Source organism: Mus caroli, chromosome 8 (assembly GCF_900094665.2).
Source record: "Mus caroli chromosome 8, CAROLI_EIJ_v1.1, whole genome shotgun sequence".
Taxonomy (NCBI): Eukaryota; Metazoa; Chordata; class Mammalia; order Rodentia; family Muridae; genus Mus; species Mus caroli.
The window spans coordinates 119882525-119903415 of NC_034577.1; the positions used below are offsets into that span (position 1 = coordinate 119882525).

General features: G+C 37.2%; 1 protein-coding gene across 1 annotated transcript in view; it reads right to left on the reverse strand.

The window, feature by feature from the left end:
* LOC110300626 overlaps positions 1–20891 on the reverse strand; it is a 174786-nt gene that overhangs the window by 49198 nt on the left and 104697 nt on the right. The window contains exons 27-32 of the mRNA XM_029480433.1: positions 19388–19504; positions 15811–15918; positions 13809–13877; positions 11401–11496; positions 10174–10269; positions 4688–4783 (exon numbers count right to left, since the gene is read on the reverse strand). Coding sequence (XP_029336293.1) covers positions 4688–4783; positions 10174–10269; positions 11401–11496; positions 13809–13877; positions 15811–15918; positions 19388–19504 — 582 coding nt within the window. The remainder of the gene's footprint in view (positions 1–4687; positions 4784–10173; positions 10270–11400; positions 11497–13808; positions 13878–15810; positions 15919–19387; positions 19505–20891) is intronic.

A 20891-nucleotide genomic window follows, 5' to 3' on the forward strand; every position in this document is an offset into this window, starting at 1 on the left:
CATTTCCTTGGAAAATTGTTTTCCAGCCCTTTACTCTAAGGTAGTGTCTGTCTTTGTCCCAGAGGAGGGGTGCCTGTAAGCACCAAAATGGTGGGTCCTGTTTATGTAGACAGTCTATTAATCTATGTCTTTTTATTGGGGAATTGAGTCCACTGATATTCAGAGAAATTAAGGAAAAGTAATTGTTGCTTCCTGTTATTTTTGTTGTTAGAGTTGAAATTCTGTTCTTGAGGCTGTCTTTTTTTTTTTTTAAAGCAGAAAAAAAAATAAGATACTACTTTGATTCTTTTTAATTTATTTTAAGTAGGTATTTTCTTCATTTACATTTTAAATACTATCCCAAAAGTCCCCCAGACCCCCTCCCCCCAACTCCCCTACCCACCCACTCCCACTTCTTGGCCTTGGCGTTCCTCCGTACTGAGGAATATAAAGTTTGCAAGACCAAGTGGCCTCTCTTCCCAATGATGACCGACTAGGCCATCTTCTGATACATATGCAGCTAGAGACATGAGCTCTGGGGGTACTTTTGCCCCTTCTTAAAATTGGGAACAAAACACCCATGGAAGGAGTTACAGAGACAAAGTTTGGAGTTGAGACGAAAGGATGGACCATCTAGAGACTGCCATGCCTGAGGATCCATCCCATAATCAGCCTCCAAACGCTGACACCATTGCATACACTAGGAGGCTGTCTTCTTTTAGGTGTGTTGAAGAATTACTTTCTTGTTTTTTCTAGGGCTTAATTTCCATCCTTGTGTTGGAGTTTTCCTTTTATTATCCTTTGAAGGGCTGGATTCGTAGAGAAATATTGTATGAATTTGGTTTTGTCATAGAATACTTTTGTTTCTCCATCTATGGTAATTAAGAGTTTTGCTGGGTATAGTAGCCTGGGCTGGCATTTGTGTTCTCTTAGGTTCTGTATAACATCTGTCCAGGATCTTCTGTCTTTCATTGTCTGTCCAGGATCTTCTGGCTTTCGTAGTCTGTGGAAAGAAGTCTGGTGTAATTCTAATAGTTCTGTCTTTATATGTTACTTGGCCTTTTCCCCTTACTGCTTTTAATATTCTGTCTTTATTTAGTGTATTTGTTGTTCTGATTATTATGTGTTAGGAGGAACCTCCTTTCCGGTCCAGCCTTTTTGGAGTTCTGTAGGCTTCTTGTATGTTCATGGGCATCTTTCTTTAGCTTAGGGAAGTTTTCCTCTATAATTTTGTTGAAGACATTTTCTGGCTCTTTAAGTTGAAAATCTTCATTCTCATCTACTCCTATTATCTATATTTTGGTCTTCTCATTGTGTCCTGGATTTCCTGGATGTTTTGAGTTAGTATCTTTTTGCATTTTGCATTTTCTTTGATTGTTGTGTCCATGTTTTCTATGGAATCTTCTGCACCTGAGATTCTCTCTTCCATCTCTCGTATTCTGTTGCTGATGCTCACATCTACGCTTCCTGATTTCTTTCCTAGGATTTCTATCTTCAAAGTTGTCTTCCTTTGGGTTTTCTTTATTGTTTCTACTTCCATTTTTAGATCTTGGATGGTTTTATTCAATTCCATCCCCTGTTTGGTCGTGTTGTCCTGTAATTCTTTAAGGGATTTTTGTGATTCCTGTTTAAGGACTTCTACCTGTTTAGCAGTGTTCTCCTTTATTTCTTTAAATGAACTATTAATGCCCTTCTTAAAATCTTGTACCAGCCAGGCATGATGGTGCATGCCTTTAATCCTAGCACTTGGGAGGCAGAGGTAGGCAGATTTCTGAGTTCGAGGCCAGCCTGGTCTACAAAGTGAGTTCCAGCACAGCCAGGACTATACAGAGAAACTCTGTCGTGAAAACAAACAAACAAACAAAAAAAACTTGTACCAACATCATGAGATATGATTTTAAATCCGAGTCTTGCTTTTCAGGTGTGTTGGGGTTATCTAGGACTTGCTGTGGTGGGCGTACTGGGTTCTGATGATGCTGAGTGGTCTTGGTTTCTGCTAGTAAGATTCTTATATTTGCCTTTTGCCATCTGGTAATCCCTGGTGTTAGATGTTCTAGCTGTCTCTGGCTGGAGTTTGTTCTTCCTGTGATTCTGTTAGCCTCTGTCAGCACTCCTGGGAGTCCAACTTTCCTCAGTTCCAGTGGTCAGAGCACTCTCTGCAGGCAAGTTCTCTTCTTGCAGGGAAGGTGCTCAGAAGTCTGGAGCTCAGATCCACCTACTGATTCCCGGGGTCAGAGCCCTTTCTGGAGGCCAACTCTACTCTGGCTAGGAAGGTGCCCAGAGGTCTGGGTCTCAGCTCTGCCTCCTGGCTGAGGATAAAGGCCTGAAGGGACCTTGTCCAAGAAGCTCTGTTGCTTCTGCCGCCCATGTGCTCTTCTGCATAGACTGGTCTCAGTGATCCCAAGATCCTGGGTGTGCTAGGGCTTGCAGAGTTAGAGCCCAAGATGGCACAGGGCTGGAGCCACCAGAAGGAATCCCAGCCACTGGTTGGGTGGGTTTCCTTTGCTGGCACAAGACCCTCCGGGTTGTTTTGGAGCAGATGTTGTGTTCCACAGGATTAGATCTGTGTTCCACAGATCTCAGGATTCTGGGTGTGCTAGGGCACCTGAGGCATGGAGAGTCCTCTGGGAACCTTGGGACCCTCCACCAAGTTGACATTCAAGACTGGCATGACAATTTTTTTTTTTTCGAGACAGGGTTTCTCTGTATAGTCCTGGCTGTCCTGGAACTCACTTTGTAGACCAGGCTGGCCTCGAACTCAGAAATCCACCTGCCTCTGCCTCCCGAGTGCTGGGATTAAAGGCGTGCGCCACTACGCCCAGCTGACAATTTTTTATATAAACAATTACTTGCAATTGCTTTTGAGACCAGTTCCATGAGACAGAATCCTACCTGGTAGTATACACATGGTCAAAGCCTGTTCCTGGGGAGGAAGGGCATGCCCCTCAGCAGATAATGCACAAACATTGTTTCTTTCAATAAACATATAAAATTTTTAAATTGCAATGAAGCCTATTTTTTGTGTATGTTTATTTTTTGATTATGTGTTTTATGCCAAACCCAAATACAAAGTCAAGTCTAGGAGCCTGTATGTTTCCCCTACAGTTTTGTCTAATATTTTTTGCAGTTTAGCTTTCATTCCATCAAGAAAAAGGGACTTTGATTTATGTCAAAATTATTTTTGTGGGTGAGGACTTGGGCACCCTTCTGTTTGGGGATATTGTTTTCCCTGCATCATATGTTCTAGACTGCCTTTTCGTCTGAGTGGTCTGGGTACTCTTCACCATGTAGGTGGGAGTGTCATTCTGGATTCTCTCTGCTACTTACTGGTCTACGTTGTCTGACTACTGCCAGAACCACAATGCTTTTGTTACCATAGTTTGGTAATAGGTTCTGAAATGATGACATACAACACCTTCCCTACTTTGTTGTTAATATTTTAATTTTATTTTTTATATCATTTAATCACAACATTTATTCATTTTCTTTATTCCCTGTAAACTCTCTCATATACACCTCTCTGCTTTCTCTTTCTCAAATTCACATCTTTTCCCCTCCACTGTTACTGTAGGCATACATGTATATTTCTAAATATAACTTGTTCAGTCTCATAATGATACCTGTTTTATGCTTTCAGGGTTGATTATTTATCTAGATTCAGAATGATTTTGAGATTGACTTTGCCTTTGTTATCTTTTTACATGTGTATATGTGTGTAATGTGAATGCATATATGTATGAGTTTTTGTGCACTTGTTTGTGCACACATGTGCTTGAGGTGTTTGTGGAGGCTCTTCTTTCTTTACTACTTTATCTTATTTGATGAAATGGTATCTATTTATCAAACTTGGAGTCAGTTTATGTGGCTAATTTCAATAGCTTGCTCTAGGAAGCCAATCTCTGTTTTGCAACCTGGAATTACAGCTGTGTGGTCATAAGTATGCTGCATTTCACAAGGGTTTAGGAATGTAAATTCTGTAACTCTTTCTTGCATTGTAACTGTTTAAATACAGAACCATTTCTGCAGCCCTCAAAATAGATTTCTTTAGCCTTTCACCATAACTTTGGGATCCAAGGTAATCTCTTGGACTCTCTAGCTTACTTTCTGTCCTAATGACAACCAATCAATGTAATTTAATCTTGCTGATATTTTGAATTCTTAAACTGTCTAGTGTTAATTGGGAAACTTACATAATTATTAACTACAATTATCTAGAATGGATATGTAGATATTCCATGCAGTATCTATTGGATTAAAAACATATAGGTCCTGAATTCAAGCACTCCACTCACAAACTCTACTGTAACAGTACAAAGTAGCAGAAGGAAAAATTATAATGATGTTGATTGCACAGCTGATTGTACAAATGTAAAGGTGATTTTAAAAAATAATTACTGAAGAACAGTCAAATATTCACACTTCATAATGACATGATGAATATTAAGGATGTAAGAGGTGAAGGAAACACATCAATTTACATGGGTTAGAGATAAGGTGGAATCTATACATAGAATTCTGCTTCTGTGTAGAACTACAAAGTCCTCCACACAGTTGTCTATTTACAGAAAAAAAATACTGGAATAATTCTGTATTTGTAATAATCTCTGTATACTGGGAATGCCCAGAGGTTAAAAGTATTGGTACATAGAAACAGTGGGAAAATAACAGTGTTTTCTTTCTCATGTCTGAATAACAGTGGCTTCTTTACCGTCTAACAAAAGTGTCCTTATAGCAGAGGTTGTCAGGTGCAGAATATGTATATCTCGAGAACTTTCCTTGTTTAAGTTTTTGGTTTTAGATGGCCCTGAAAAGCAAAAACAAAATCATTTAGTGGTACTAGAAATACATCAGCTACTAAAATACATCAGCTAGCTTCCGTTCAGCATTCAGGAACTCGATAAACAAGCAGAAAAAGACTTTTTTTTCAGCTTTGGCTGGTATTACTGAAGTTCATTATATAAGTAATTGTCAAATGACAAGAGAGCAGAACTGGGAGAGGTATATTGCCGTATTAGGGAGATGAAGTATAGAGATGGTTATCTGCTTGCCAGTCTGCCAAAATTGTCTCAAATATGTGGGAATGCTAGATACAAAGTGGGAGAAAGAACTTTAAAAGATACCAGTATGACAGTATATGAATCCACAAGTAACTAAGATACATTTTCCCTACCCTTGTCCCCTCCCTGCCCTTCAAAAATATCTCAACATCCATATTCAGCTTGAAGAAGTTATGAAGAGTCATCTTCACTTGCTGTTGAGACAAATCTGCTCCTAAAAGCCTCCCATTCGTAGAGTCAAAGAAGCAGCTGAGCATCTATACCTCCAGGTTAGGTGGTACCTTGTGGCTATCTCTCAAAATAGAAGAAATTGCCTATCTCTCCTGCATACCTGTACCATCCTTGAGTGAATACAAGTTACAGGTTAGCAAAGCTTAGTTCTGCCAAGACAGAAGAGGCTAGTCCTTAATAATTCCTGTTTTGCAAGGTCTGTCAGAATATCCTGGGCCAGAAGGCTGAAGACTGATGCTCCAACTTCCTGATTTACTGGGGCTATATAGGTAGGCAGCTGTCTCTACAGTTTGTCTCAATTCTGAAAGCTGTGTTAGGCTTCCTATATTTTCAGAAATGTTGGTCATTCTTGGATTTCTGATGGGGCTGAAAGACTACTTATAGTCTCATAACCAACCCAAGCTGTTTAGCATTGAGAAAGATGATGTAGATTTGAGAGGATGATTTTCAGATGGTGTGCAATCTAAAGCCAGGACATGAGTCAGGTGTAGTCTTTTAACTTAGAATAGATGACAGTGTTCTATTTTATTGACAAAAATGATGGACTGGGTGTTATGTCTATCTTGTACTTTATAAATTACAAAATAGTAATAGTTGTGCTCAATTTTTATATGAACAGAAAGGGTGAAATGTAGCAGAATTTCTCCACAATTAATATAGCTATTAATATAACAAGAAGCCTGTGATTGGACAGGGAAAAGAGAGGAGGCGGACCTAAGAGTGAGAGACAGAGATGAACAGGAGGAGAGGGAGGAAGGAAGATGGAGGAAGAACAGGATTATCCAGATTCCAGTGGCTTTAAATTGCCATAGGTAGCTATGAATATCATATAAGGGATGGATAATTACAGGACAATCTGTCTTATCTAGGTGGGCAATTTATATCAATATCAATTGGCTTTGAAATTATTGTGTGGGCATCTTGTGAGTTGAGAATTTATTGATATATAAATCTGACTAATTATAAGCTTCTAGAGTTTTGATTTACTGGATTAAGGGGATATGTGACAAATAGCCACAGGAGGTAGATGGCTGAGAAGGTACAGGTGGCTCTGAGGCAGGAGAATGGGAGCTGGGAAGATGGTTGGTGGGGCAAGCCTAGAGGTGATGAGACTGCTGGGGCATAGAGTAGCTGGGTATAGCACAGGATGGTGCCAATTTTTAAAAATACTTCCCTCAACAGTTTTTTAGATAGTTTATTTTCTCCATCAACCTTTCTAACATTAACAAATGGCAGTTGACATAAAGTCCAAGAAGGAAGATAACCAATAAAGATATAGTATACTGTACGTATTTGGGCTACAGTTAAAAGGAAAATATAATAAAATATAGGTTCAATATCTCTTCACTTGGTGATGAATTCTAAAATAAAATGTAGAATGTAGGTCTGTTAGGGAGCAATTTTTCAAAGCTGGCTGGCAAAATTTACTGAAGTTGTCTCAGTTTCTACAATGTGTTTCTTGCACAAGAATGAAATGTTCAAACTTCTATTCACCAAGGCAAGTGCTTATGTGAGCTATGTGCACCTGGGGCTCTTGCTTAGATCCAAAGTTGGATGCCTATCCTTTCTCTCTAAATTGGAGAGTCACTATGTAGATGGAAGGATGCCACTGTGATAAAAATGGTAGGGCTGAAGAGGGAGGCTAATGAAGCCTGTTAGAGCTCAGATGGCATGTGTTCCTGGTTCCAAATTCTTTTTTCTCTCAAACTATATGTATTAGTAGTCCTCTCCTCTCTGTCTCTGTCCCCTCTGACTCTCTCCTTTCTGTCTCTGGTCCGACATAATTTTAATGTGGAGGTAGCAGGACAATTGGTACAAATAGGTTCTCTGTTTATACTGTGTGCTCATTGGGGATCAATCTCCTATGTTAAGTTTGGTTACACACACTTTTACTTACTTTGCCATCTCAAAGCCCCACAGCCCCATTATAATTTCTTGATAACATTGTCCATATTTGGTCAACTTTTCTATTTGTTTCAAGTACTGGTGCCTGAACTTGAATATTTTGTATGTAAGATAAACTGTCCACTCCTAAACTACACCATCTTGTTTCTGACAACTTTGGGCATGGTCTCACCATGTAGCCTTGGCTGAATATGAATTTTTGTCCTCTTGCATCAGCTTCCCAGGGAGTTGGGACTACAGGCTGTACCTACAGGACTGTTCTTTCTCGCCCACTTGTAAATGATATTTGTCTTTAACTTTCTTCTTCCCTTTGTCCTTTGGCTGCTAACAATAGTCATATAATGGGCATGAAGTGTTAATATGCCTCTGTAGTGTGGGGTTGACATCTCCCATTCTTATGTGTGTGCATGATGTTTTCACATTAGGTTGGTGTCTTGGCCTATTACAGTTCCAAGCCCCAGCTGCTTCTTCATGACCCCTCCAAGACTTCAAAACCAGTACAACCTGGGCAACTGGGCAACTCTTACATTACCAAATTCACCTATCAGCACAACATATAATCTTGGCCACCACAGGAACACAGCTTCTTTGTGCTCTAAGGAAAACACTTCCTAGAAGATTCCATCTCAGTGATGTTGGTCTCTTCTTAATCCCTGCTAAATTCTCATATCTAGCCGACCAGCATCAAGCATACCAGCAAAGGTTTCACTTTAGTAGTTATCTTGTTAATCACAGCTGATTCTTCAGCCCCAGCTAACCAGAACTACAGATTCTTAACAGAAAAATCCCTGTAGAGTCTTCACTTCCCTCTGGAACTTCACAAGCCAGGCCTCCATCTTTTGCATTGTTATCAACATTATTAACTAGTGAATCCATGTTTACTGGGGGAGAATCTGTAACCTCTAAGTTACTACACCCTAACAACCATATAAACATTTGTCCTTATTACCCACAGATAAGCATCTAAGTGTTGCTTTCACCTTTCTCAAAGAAACTTTGTTTGCAACAGAGACAACTACAGAAAAGCAACCAATCAAGATGCAAGAGTGTTGAGACAAGTCCCAATGGATACAAAACACTCTCACACCTAAGGCACAGGGAATATTGCAGAAGAGGGGGTGGTATATACAAATACATACATACACTCAATAACAATTAATGACTAAAGAGGCCATGAATTTGAAGGAGAGCTGGGAGGGGGCATATGGGAAGTTTGAAGAAAGGAAAAAGAAAGGAGAAACACTGTAATTAAATTACATTCTCAAAAGTAAACAACAAAAATAAATATTGTAGGGACACTCATAGCCTTTGCTATGTATTACCTCTTCCATTATATTCTTAGGATATTATTATGTGTTGTGTAATGTCTCTACTTCATCTATAGACATTAATAATAGAACCATTACATGAGGTTGGTAAAAGATTTAAAATTTGAAATTATGGAAAACACAAAATAGGACATAAAATTTCATGATTAGTAAATGTTGGATATTGTTACAGGGTAACACAGAATTTATTCTCTGCTTGCTGTTTTGTCTATGCTATTCTCTGACATGAGAGTTTGATCTTAACATCATGCCATTTTATTTTGCTAAATGCCTGTGATGGGCTCTGGCAGATTCATACTGTATTTATGTTTTACATGCATCCAGAGGCAACATGGATTGCCACCTAGTAAGCACCAAAAATTATATATTTAAAACTTACTCCTATTTAAATTTCCTTAGAAAATGTATGGGGTTAAGTACTCCCGAGCAGTAAAGTTTTACTGCTCTGTAAGAAAAATCAATTAGATCTTATTTGAAGGAAAGTTAAGAAAAAGGATATAGCAATTCTGAACACACACACAATTTCATAAAACAAATACTACTAGATGCAAAAATCACAAATGAATTCTAACACAGCAATAGTGAGTGACTTAAACATCTACTTTCACCATTAGACATATCGTATGGACACATGCGCGCACATAAACACACACACACACACACACACACACACACAATATCAACATTATCTGGGTGTGGTGGCATATGCTTTTAATCCCAGTATTCAAGAGGCAAAGGCAGGTTGGATCTATATGAGTTCAAGGCTAGCTTGGTTTACATGGTGAGTTTCAGGTCAGCCAGGGCTATACAGAAAAACCCTGTCTTGAAAACAAAAAATAAATAACCAACATGGACATACTAGAGTTAAATGACATCATAAATTAAACAAACTACAAAACATAAAACATTTCACGAAAACACTAACAAATACACACTGTTTTGATTAGACATGAAGCTTTTCCCAGAACTATCAACACATTAGAAAATGAAGGAAGTCTCAACAGATGTAGGAACATTGAGATAATATCCTTTGTTCCATCTAACCACAATGGAATAAAAGTAGATATCAACAGTAAGAGAAACCACAGAAACTCATGGAGACTAAACAACACACTATTGAATTATGAACAACTCAGAGAAAAATTTAATATTAGCTTTGATACTTGGATACAGCTTTTAATTATTTTATTGACACAACTATTAATTATGGCAATGCTACAAAATATTTGTGGGTACTTATGAAAATTAAAAGCACACATGTTCTTCATCCAGCCACCCAACACACACACACTCTACTGCATAAAAGTAGGGGAATAGGAGAGTACAGTGACATTGATAGTAGTGTTGGTTGTAGTTGCAACAACAGAAATGTAAGGATGACATGAAGATGAACTATAGATGAAGTGGTCTATTTTCTCATTTAGGAACATAAAGCAGAAATCTCAAGCTGTGGGAGGGGAAGGAAACCCTCCAGTTCAGCTGAGTTATAGATAAGGGGATATATGCACAAGATCCTATTACCATACAGAAAGACAAAGCCCTCCACACATATTGTAACATAATTTAGCTGATCATTGGAAAGGAGCTCACAGGTTTAAGAATTCTGATAAACAGAAATGGTGGGGAAGGAATATTTTATAATTCAAACATCTCTATTAAAGCACTCCCTTTACCTTTATTCTCAAGTTTCTTTGCAGCAGATGCTGTCTTGAACACAAAGTCTGAAGGTTCAATATCTCCACTATCTAAATACAAAGTTTTAGATAGCTCTGAAAAATAAGAACACCATTATTCAGGGAAGATGGAAATAACCTATTTCTAAGCACAGCTTCCCCCAGCTATTTACATAGGGCAGTTAACCAGCACAAGCAGACTGTCTGATTTATTCTTGCTGGCAGATGATATTTTATAATTGTGCCTTATAAGAGTGTAAGTCAGGAAACTAACAGAGCAGTGAGAGGTTTTACCAGCCTGCAGACAGACAGTTAGTTCTTACATTTTGAAGTGTTTCTCTTATTTTGTTAGTTTTCATTTGTTAGTTTCATTATATAAATAATATTTCATTATTATTTAGACTGTTACAGTCTCTGATGATTCCATATGAATTTTAAAATGGACTTCTCGACTCTGGCAAGAATTACCAAATGAATTACAGAGAGTCTTTGTAATTCTAGGGATTTTTTTCTGCAGGCTGTGGTTAATTTCTGTACTAGTGTCAGGTAACTGATATAGTTTAATATTGTTTATATTTTCAATTCATAAAATCTAGTGCTGATAATTACACAGAAGTTTTTCATGATTTTATTTTCACAATAATTAAGAACAGTCATTACAGAATGTATATAGATGTATGTATGATAGTAAAACACACATTTTCTACATATAACAATCTAATTTATATACTCTACCCTATAGAGACAAACTAGCGTTATACAAATGTGATTGGCAGTGAATGATTTTGGTATATGCCTTTAACCCTAGCACAGTGGGAAGCATAGGCAGTCCATCTCTATGAGTTCTAGCTAGCCTGTTTGTATAGCAACTTTTAAATCTGATGTGGCTACTTGGTAAGAAGATCCTGTCTCAATAAAAGATTGTTGATTTTGATTGCACCATTGTTTGGATTACATAGAAATGTAATATACTCTCATTTCAGAACATTACAGAGAAAATGAAAGGCATAAGGCATGAAGGGAAATCAGTTAACTTACCTTGGTTAGAAGTAAGGGGTAATCGACACACAAAATTCTATTTCTGATCAGGATCATGAAACCTTCTACACAGGTGTCTACTTACAGGACAAGCATGGTGGGATCATAATATAGGCTGTTTGTTGGAAGAGCCCATCCATAAGGATATGGGTAGTTTTGTTTCAGACACATATGAAAATATTCCTTTACCTTTAATGATTTTGATATTTGGAGAAGAGGTAGTCATCCTCAGATTATCATCAAATTTAGCATCATTTTCAACTATTGTTTCAGTTTTAGGCTGTTCTGCAAAAGAGGATAAGGTTATTAAGTAATACACTAGATAAACTAATTCCAATTTTTAAAGGTGCAAAAATCAATTCACTACACACATATACCTAAAAATATATTAAAATGTACTTACATTACTTCCCCCTTCCCTTTTCTACCTCAAGGCCTTCCCGTGTTCTTTCCCTGTAGCTCTCCCAGGTGCTCTCACTCTGAAATTAATAGCCTTTTTTTCCTTTTATTAATATCATTACACGTATATGCACAAATATAGAAGTACAGTCTGCTATGTCTGTTTTTGTTGTTTGTATGTATATGGTTTCAGGGATGCCCACATTAGATTGGAGGAACAGTCAGGGTGCTCTGGCCTGGAAGAGGCCAATTCTCTCAGTGGTCTCAGAATTACTTTCCTGTAGGTTTTTGTCTAGAGATGAGACCATGTGAGATTTTTTCTCTTCTATGTTAGCAAGATTAATGATATTGTCATTGTTCAGGTCCTAGAAAAGTTGATAAATCTTCTCTAATGCCCAGCCTCTTAACTTCCCAGTAACTTACACAACGCAGTTTAATCTGCAAACATAGATTCCCTTGGAATTTACCTTGTGTGATCATTGATATTTTATGTATGTTTATAATAAATAGCACAAGTAGGGGCTGGGGAGTAGCACAGTAGACAAAGTGCTTGACATACATGTATGCAGGCCTGAGGTTAGCTTTCAAACACCCATCTATAACCTTTTGGGCTGTAGCAAGTTACCACAATCTGAGTGCTGGGGCAGTGACACAAGAGGATGCCTGAAGCTTGCTGTTCAGATAATCTCACTCTGCATTTGGTGAGATACTCTGCCTCAGAAAATGGGTTTTACACTTAAAATATAAAATTTAATGTGGGGATCCACAGCTTCGGTTCCAAATGCCTAGTCTAACTGTGTAGAAATTTATTGAATTCTGAGTCTGGTTAATTTGATTGAGTGATACTTTTTATTTTTTGCAAGGTTCTTTAAATAATAAAATTTATAAATTTAAAAGAGAAGAAAGAATGAGCTTGAGATCAACAGTGGAAGATATGTGGACACCAACCTTTGGCTTCCACAAAGTATGTGAAAAGCTTTAAGTACTTTAAAATGTGAAGCTTTTATATTTGAAAGCTTTCCACATTTAAAAGCTTTAAATGTGAATTCTAATTTTCCATATTATTTTCTTTTCTGAATGTGTCTCTGTGGCCAATTTAAAACAACAATATCAAATTTACTACCATGTATGTTTTTTTCTATATTTTCTTTTAATATTCTAATAATTAAGTTCTCCCTTGTATTTCTTTGATACATGATGAGATGTTTTTTGAAAAGAGTACAAGTTAAAGGCCCAGTTTTATGCCTCTTGCTTAGGGATATCAAGTTTTTCTGGAACCATATATCACAGACTCCCTTTTTCCGTTGAATGGAGTTGGTGCCCTTAACCGTGTCGAGTTTACTTGTGGGTTCCCTCTTCTATTTCACTGGCCTATGTGATATCAGTCTGTACACCTGAATCATTATGCCTTTGGCTTGGCAGCATAATTGGAAATTATGAAGTATGATAGCTTGTTTTTCTACATACTATTTTGATTATTACTGTTTTTCAAGATTTCATATGAAGTTGAAAATGGACTATACTACTTTTGCAAAAAAAATTTTTCAAACTCTGTCCATCAACTGTTTTGACTGTCATAATTTGATGTCTGTTATATTTCAGTCTGTAAAAAGTCTAGTGTTGGATACAATACTGAGATTATAGTTCTCTTATGCACACAGGTAGAACTGTTTTTTTTTTTTAAATCAGGTACAACTGTTAATTGTACTTTTTCAGGAAATTATTTGGTAACACCAATTAAAACTAAAATCAATATATATATACATATACATATATATGTATATCCTTAATTTAACAACCCCCTTTAAAAAAAACTACTTCATAGAAACATAAGTAGAATAATAAAAAAGTGTGCAAAGATATTTATAACTACATTGATTGTGGTCATGACAGAAATACAATATACATTTAGTAAAGGAACTATTGATAAGAGTGATATACTCTCATTCCAGAACATCATGAAGAAAATTAAAGGCATGAGACAGTAAACAAACACTAAAAACTAAAGGTCTTTCAGTAAGACCTGTTGGTTAACTCATGACACATTCTTGTTCAGAACATCATACTTAAGAGGAAGGAGATCTGCCAAACACTGCAGTTTGTTTGAAGGCCCACAGGCTGGGGACACTGTTAAGTAGAAGCAGTGGGAGTGAAATGCAGTGCTGTATCCAACATTTGTGTGACGTTGACTCCTTTACCTTTATGTTTCTGCTTTTTGGTAGATGTCAAAGCATCTTGTTTCTTTAACTTTTGATGGTTAGACTGTCCTGAAAAATGAGAAAATGTCATTAAATTGTACTAAAAGTAAATTAACTTCATCCTTTGAAAGTTGAGACAAATTCTATCCCTGTTCTAAAGCATAGTAATTTTGATGAAGCTGAATGCACATCTGAGTTTTTCTTGCCTGGTAGTTAAGTCTAAGTCAAGGATATTGTAGAACAGCTAGGCCTGTTGGCACATACCTACTCATGTTTCTGCTGCATGGGAGGCTGATGCTGGTAAATGGAGACTTGTGGACCAAGTTGGCCCAAATAGTGAATTTGATTGACATATACTCTCTTGTGTCATCATCAGAGTATATGTCAGCACAATTGTCTTGTGTACAGCACAATATCTTGTCTCAAATAATATAATTGGAGGGTTGAAGACATCATTCATTTGTTGGAACACTTGCCTCCTATCCATAAATTCCTGAATTCAATTCCCAGTACCATGTATAGCAGGCATGATGGTATGTGTCTTCAATCCCAACACTCAGGAGATAGATGTTCATACACCAGAATTTAAGGTCAATGTTGGCTACATAAAGAGTTTGAGGCCTGCTTGACCTATACAAAACCTCTTCTCCCAAGTAAAAACTTCCAAATAAAAGAGAACCCAAAATATAATAATTAAAATAGTTTTAATGTCTGCTCACTCGAAAACAAATGCTGAAATTAAAAAGCAGAATCTGCCCAGCAGGAATGTTTTTATATCTACAATATCTTGCATAAAATGAAATGTTGCATTTTTCCATTCACAAAGGTTAAGTGTTTTAGTGAACAATGTGCGCCTGCTGCTCTCCCCCATCTCCAAAGTTGGTAGAAAACCACTTACCCTCACAGTTCAATGCATAGAAGGAGATCACTGTTCATTCTCTCTAATCAGAGAGCCAAAATGTAGATGAGGGTCACTGAGACTGAGACTACTGTGCTGCAAATGTCAGGGCTGTAAAGGGGAGGTTGCTCAAGGACCACGTGATCATGGTCCCAATTTCTAGACATCTCAGGCAATATTTGTTCTTTTACCCCTTTCTAATCTAGGGATTCATATATGGTAAGCAAGTGTGATACTAGTGAACTACAGCCACAACCATCCCACTTTTGACTTTATGTTTTTAATTTTGAGACAGCATCTTGCTAAATAGTCAAAGCTGGCCCTGAAAATTCCACTGAGTCTTTGTCTGTGAAGCAGCTGGAATTGCAGGCCTGTGTCTCTAGGTTTAGTTTCCCCTTCTTTCATTTCTTCCTATGTTCCATCTTGATAACAGCTATCCAGTGGGTGAGCAGGTTTACACCACTGACTTGACCTTCTTAGGAGTAATGTCTACATTGATATACTTTTCCTTGGTTCTTACTTGAGGTTTAGATCTCAATTAATCCAGCACTGCTATCAATCTGTTATCAGATAAAGATGTGAGCATATTTTCACAGATCCTAGGCGTTGCCTTTTATTTTATTATTTTTTTATGTGGGTTCTGGAGATCTGAACTCAGGCCCTCATCCTTGTACAGTGAACATTTTACCCTATGAGCCACATTCCCAACCCTACCTACTCAAATATACAGAAACACCAATATAAGAATTATATTAAAATGTATGAAATTAATTGCAATATTGATTAATGCCCTAATAAATAAACATCATTAAAAGTTAACTGTTGAATAAATTATGACATACTGCCTTTTAGAGCATCAAGCACAGAGATGGCAATATGCCAGTTAAGTTGGTTTAGAAGTAGAGGGATTCTATGAATGCAGAACCATCAAGCCCTACATGTAAATGTCTATTTACAGAAAAGCATGGGAGCACATGCTAGGCTTGTATGGTTGTTTATTGGAAGGGGCCATAGGACTAAGAATTCTGATGAATAGAAACAGTGGGAAGAGAATGTAACTTTATAATTGTTTTATAACTTTATTTAATGTGTTGTCTTACTTACCATGTTTTTTACCTTTATGTGTATGTTTATTTGCAGATATGATTGAAATATACAAGTGTTTTTCAAGATCAGCATTTTGTTTTTTTGTACTGGTTGGTTTCAGATGCTCTGAAAAAAAGGCATCATAATATAATTATATTAAAAATACAGTCAATTTTAACTTCTAAAAACATAAAATAAACTAGTGCCAATATACATCTTTTTCCTTATAAATTTAGGTAAGACACAAAGTAACTGTGTTGTAAGAGTACAAGTTGGGAAACTCAAGACTATAAACTGTCTATAAGAGGGTAAGGGAATTATCTTGGCACCTGAGATGACTGGGTTGGAAATCTGGGCTCAATATGGCCTAAATATTGAATTTGATGCAAGCCTTACTATACACATTGTAAAAAAAAAATGAAGTACTCTATAAAAATGCTGGAATATCTTTAAACCTATAGGAAAACATACAATCCCACAAGTCACTTAATTCTTTATTATGGATAGGATTTAAGTAAAGGCAAAGCTATTTTTATAAAGAGGTAGCACTATTAAAAATTTATTTGTTCACTTTATATCCTACTATCAGTCCCCCATTTCCTCCCAGTACCCCTTTATGCAAGCCCTCCCCCCTCCCGGTTCCACATTCCTCTTCTCTTTTGAGAAGGGAAAGCTGGAGTATATCATTTATAAAGTGAAAACTACAGAGAAAACTTACAGAGAGGTGCAATGAATACTGTTAGGAACATATTTTTAATATTATGAACCAAATGTAATGAAAATGTTTGACTTTTTTTGAAGGTAGATCTTGAAATAAGGAAGCAGAATTTTTGCAGTTGAAAAATAGTGTGCCAATGTTAATAAGCAACAATTACATGAAGACATTGAATTTCCATATTCAGGTCTTCCATTGATTATGGCAGCTATCTGCATGAAAAATGCCCTGCCATTGTTTTTAGATTGAAAGTCTAACACTCTGGTAGAAAACTATTTATCTTCTCATCATTTCCATTCTAGACACAAGAAGAGAACATGACTTCGTTCTAATCCTAGAGATAAAAGATATATGTTGTATATTCTGACTGGATGATATTCTGAGTGGGTGGTGCATATTCTGACAAGTGTGTTGGAAGTGATGAGGCCATTAGGCTGGGCTTTTCAAGCCTGTTGGAGCTCAGATGATGGCACTATTTGCTAGAATGTGAGATATGTTGCTGCAAGATTTTGTGTTTGGCCTGTTCTGTTTTGTGTTTGGCCTCTTCTTCAGGAACTGCAATGTTTATTCCATGCCATTTATGTTGAAAGACTGTAACTTGCTCTTTGGTTTTCAGTTGATCACAGTTAGAGGTTTGGCCCACATCTCAGAAGATAATGTGAATTTCTGAATAATGTTGTTGTTGTTCGTTGCTTTATGGATATAATTCTAATTGGACTAAATGCCTTTTGTTACAGGATGCCCATGAGCCTCTAGAAAGCCTAGAATAGAATGTTAAGGTTGAATCTAAAATGCATCTTACCCACTGGTTCAAGTTTTGAATACCTGTTACCTGGGTCATGGTGCTAATTTAGGAGACTACTGAGCCTTTCAGCTTGGGATCTAGCTGATAAAAGTTGACCTCTAGGGCAGGTCTTTGAAGATCAAAATCAAGAGCCTGCTCTGGTCTTGCTTTCTGCTTCATGCAATCAGAGCAGTTTTGCCATCTGCTCCTGTATGGTGATGGAGCTTCTTGGCCAGGCCTTCCCTGCTACAGTGGACTGAGACACCAGTCAAAATAAACCTTTCCTATCCTATGTTGTTTGCTTCCAAGTGGCTTAGTCCCAGTTACAAGAAAGTAATAGTATTCAGACTATATGGTATTTTTTTTCTCCTTTTGCTTGTTTTGTTGGGCAACATTATCACAGGTACTTAATACTTTCATTCTATGATATATGCCACAATGCAATCTGAAGGTTTTATGGCTTCAGAAAATAGCACCACTAACTGAGGAACAATCCAAAGCATTAGCATCTAACCCAGAATGTTCAACCCTGGCCCCTAAAAGCTTTGGCTAAGGACAGGGGACCTGAGTTAGAGCTTAAGTTAGGAGTGAATCATCAGGAAGCCATGGTTTAACCCAATAGCAAATACATTTGTCTAATACAATGTACTAGTAGACAACTGGTCCCAGCTTGAGAAGCTCTCAAAAGTGAAGTCATATCTCTGAGAAAACTCCCATCTATCTTCTATTTTTTGCTGTCGTCAGAATCATAGGACTTTGCTCATTGTTTTATTTAACTATTATCAGCTATCATATATAATTTCTGATCATTTTTTTCCTTCTAGCTCATTGATGAAGAAAACAGTTCTCACTCCATCTACTCCTATTATCTTTCCTTTCCCAGAAGGCAAGGTCAAACTTTTTGATGTTAAATATCCTCAGTATTTCACGAGCTTGTAGCAAAAAGAGATGTAATAAAAATAGTAGCCTGATCAACCTTCTCAGTTTTGCTTTTGTTTTTTAGGAAATTTCATGGCACATGTTTTCCTTTTAGGCATTAGGGTGCATAGTACATCAAAGAAAAATTGCTCATGTTATAAAGGAGTTTAATACTTGCAGGGTAATTACAAAATGCCTCTACAGCAACTAACATATTCTTAGATATTAATGGGATCAGATGATAGTGAACTAAAAAGGAAACATGAGCATGTGGGTATCTTCCCTCTTCTCATGGTCAACTTTTCTTTTCTTTCTTTCTTTCTTTCTTTCTTTCTTTCTTTCTTTCTTTCTTTCTTTCTTTCTTTCTTTCTTTCTTTCTCTCTCTCTCTCTCTCTCTCNTCTCTCTCTCTCTCTCTCTCTCTCTCTCTCTCTCTCTCTCTCTCTCTCTCTCTTTCTTTCTTTCTAAATTTTTGGTCTTTTTTGAGACAGGGTTTCTCTGTATAGCCCTGGCTGTCCTGGAATTCACTTTGTAGACCAGGCTGGCCTCGAACTCAGAAATCTGCTGCCTCTGCCTCCCGAGTGCTGGGATTAAAGGCATGCACCACCACGCCCGGCTCATGGTCAACTTTTCTATAGCATACTTTGCTTGGGACTGCAGAAAAAGTGTACACACACACACACACACACACACACACATATATATATATGGGAGAGGATTCTATGTTTATCTGAATCATCCCCATGAACCACTGTGGTGAGTAAGAAAAAAACAAGGAAATGGAGATTCAACTTAATCATAATGAGGAAGGAAGAGAAATGGCAGGGATGTCACCGACATTCAGAATGAACATGTGCTAGCTGAACAGAATTCAGTGTGCATCTACTTGCATTTTGCTAAATTGTATTCTGAATTTGAATGTACTTGAATCGGTTATTTTTAATTGGCTCAGTTTTAAAATTCATATTGTTTATCTTATGCCTACTTAATACATACTAGAATTTCCCTACAAGAGAGAATCCACAAAAATGTTGCCTATGCAATTACATAGTTACTATAGATAATTAATAAATTATAAATATATGACTTGAAAATTTATTAAAGCTATTACACTTGATCATTCCTATATAACTAAAATATTCAGTAAAGTTTGTTGCACACAGACATTGTTAAATATTACCTGAAGTCTTTAGTAAATGGTGTAAGGCTTTAGAGATGCTTGACCTTCCCCTTGGTGTCCTATAAACTGGTTTTGGAACTACATCCACTTTTGCTGAAGTGCTTCCCAAGGATTTTTCTAGAAAAATTTAGATTGTTATGTATAAGATGCATCAGATTTGTAGAACCTTTTAATAGCCTCATAAATTAGTTGTAAATAAAAATGAAATTAAAAGACTGTAGATAATTAAAAATAAAATATTTTGGCATAATTAATTCTATTAAGAATATAAATATATCCACCACAGAGGAAAGCTTTGGGGGAATTGTAAGATTCTATTTCTATGATATCTAATACAAGCAAACCTTCCAGAAACAAAGAGCATTTGTAGTTGTCTAGAGCTGTGGTTCTAAAGAAGCTAGAGGATAATAGTTAAGAATTATGGTGTTTTTTTCCCCCTTTGGTAAAGAATTGTAGTTGCTGTAGTCAGATATATGGGGAATAGGGACAGACCCCCTCATTACTGGGGGGCTAAAAGGCTCTGCTTAAATGCAGTCGATCACAAAACAAAACACCCATGAACTGAGCTAAGAAAGGATGGGGATAGATGGAGGATGTGAGTGGGGTAAAGGTGCATAGAGGTGAGAATAACCATAAGTGTGTGTGTGTGTGTTAAAAACTGTAAAAGAAGAAATTTAATTAATAAAAACTTTTCACTGAATTCAGAAAATATATTTAAACAACTTAAAAAATGTCTTTCATGACTGCCTTCCAAAAGCCTAACAAGCAACTGAAAGAGTCTGATGCAGATATTTATACCCAACCAATGGAAAGAAACTGGTGACCCCTATGGTTGAATTAGGGAAAAGCTGGAAGAAGCTGAGGAAGAGGGTGACCCCATAGAAAGAACAACAATCTCAACTAACCTGGACCCCCAGGATCTCTCAGACACTGAACCATCAACCTGGCAGCATCCACCAGCTGATATGAGGACCCCAACACATATACAGCTGAGGACTGCCAGGTCTGGACTCAGTCAGAGAAGATGTACCTAACCCTTGAGAGATTTGGGGACCCAGGGAGTGGGGAGGTCTGGTGGGATGGGGGTGGGGGTAGGTTGGGGACATCCTTTTGGAGGGGGCAGGGAGGAGGTGTAGGATGTGGAACAGTCGTAGGGTGGACCTAGAGTGGGATAAAGTCTGAACTGTAAAAAAGATTAAAGAATTAAAAAAAAAGAATCTTAGATAAGTTATAAAAAGAATGTTTTTTAAGCCAACCAGTGGTGGAGCATTCCTTTAATCCCAGCACTTAGGAGGCAGAGGCAGGCAGATCTTCATCATATTTAACAGAGCAAGAAGGACAGCCAGGGCTACATAGAGAAACCTTCTCTTAGAAAACCAAAACTAGCAGAGAAGCACCTGAAAAAATGTTCAACATCCTTAATTATCAGGGAAATGCAAATCAAAACAACCTTGAGATTCCACCTCACACCAGTCAGAATGGCTAAGATCAAAAATTCAGGTGA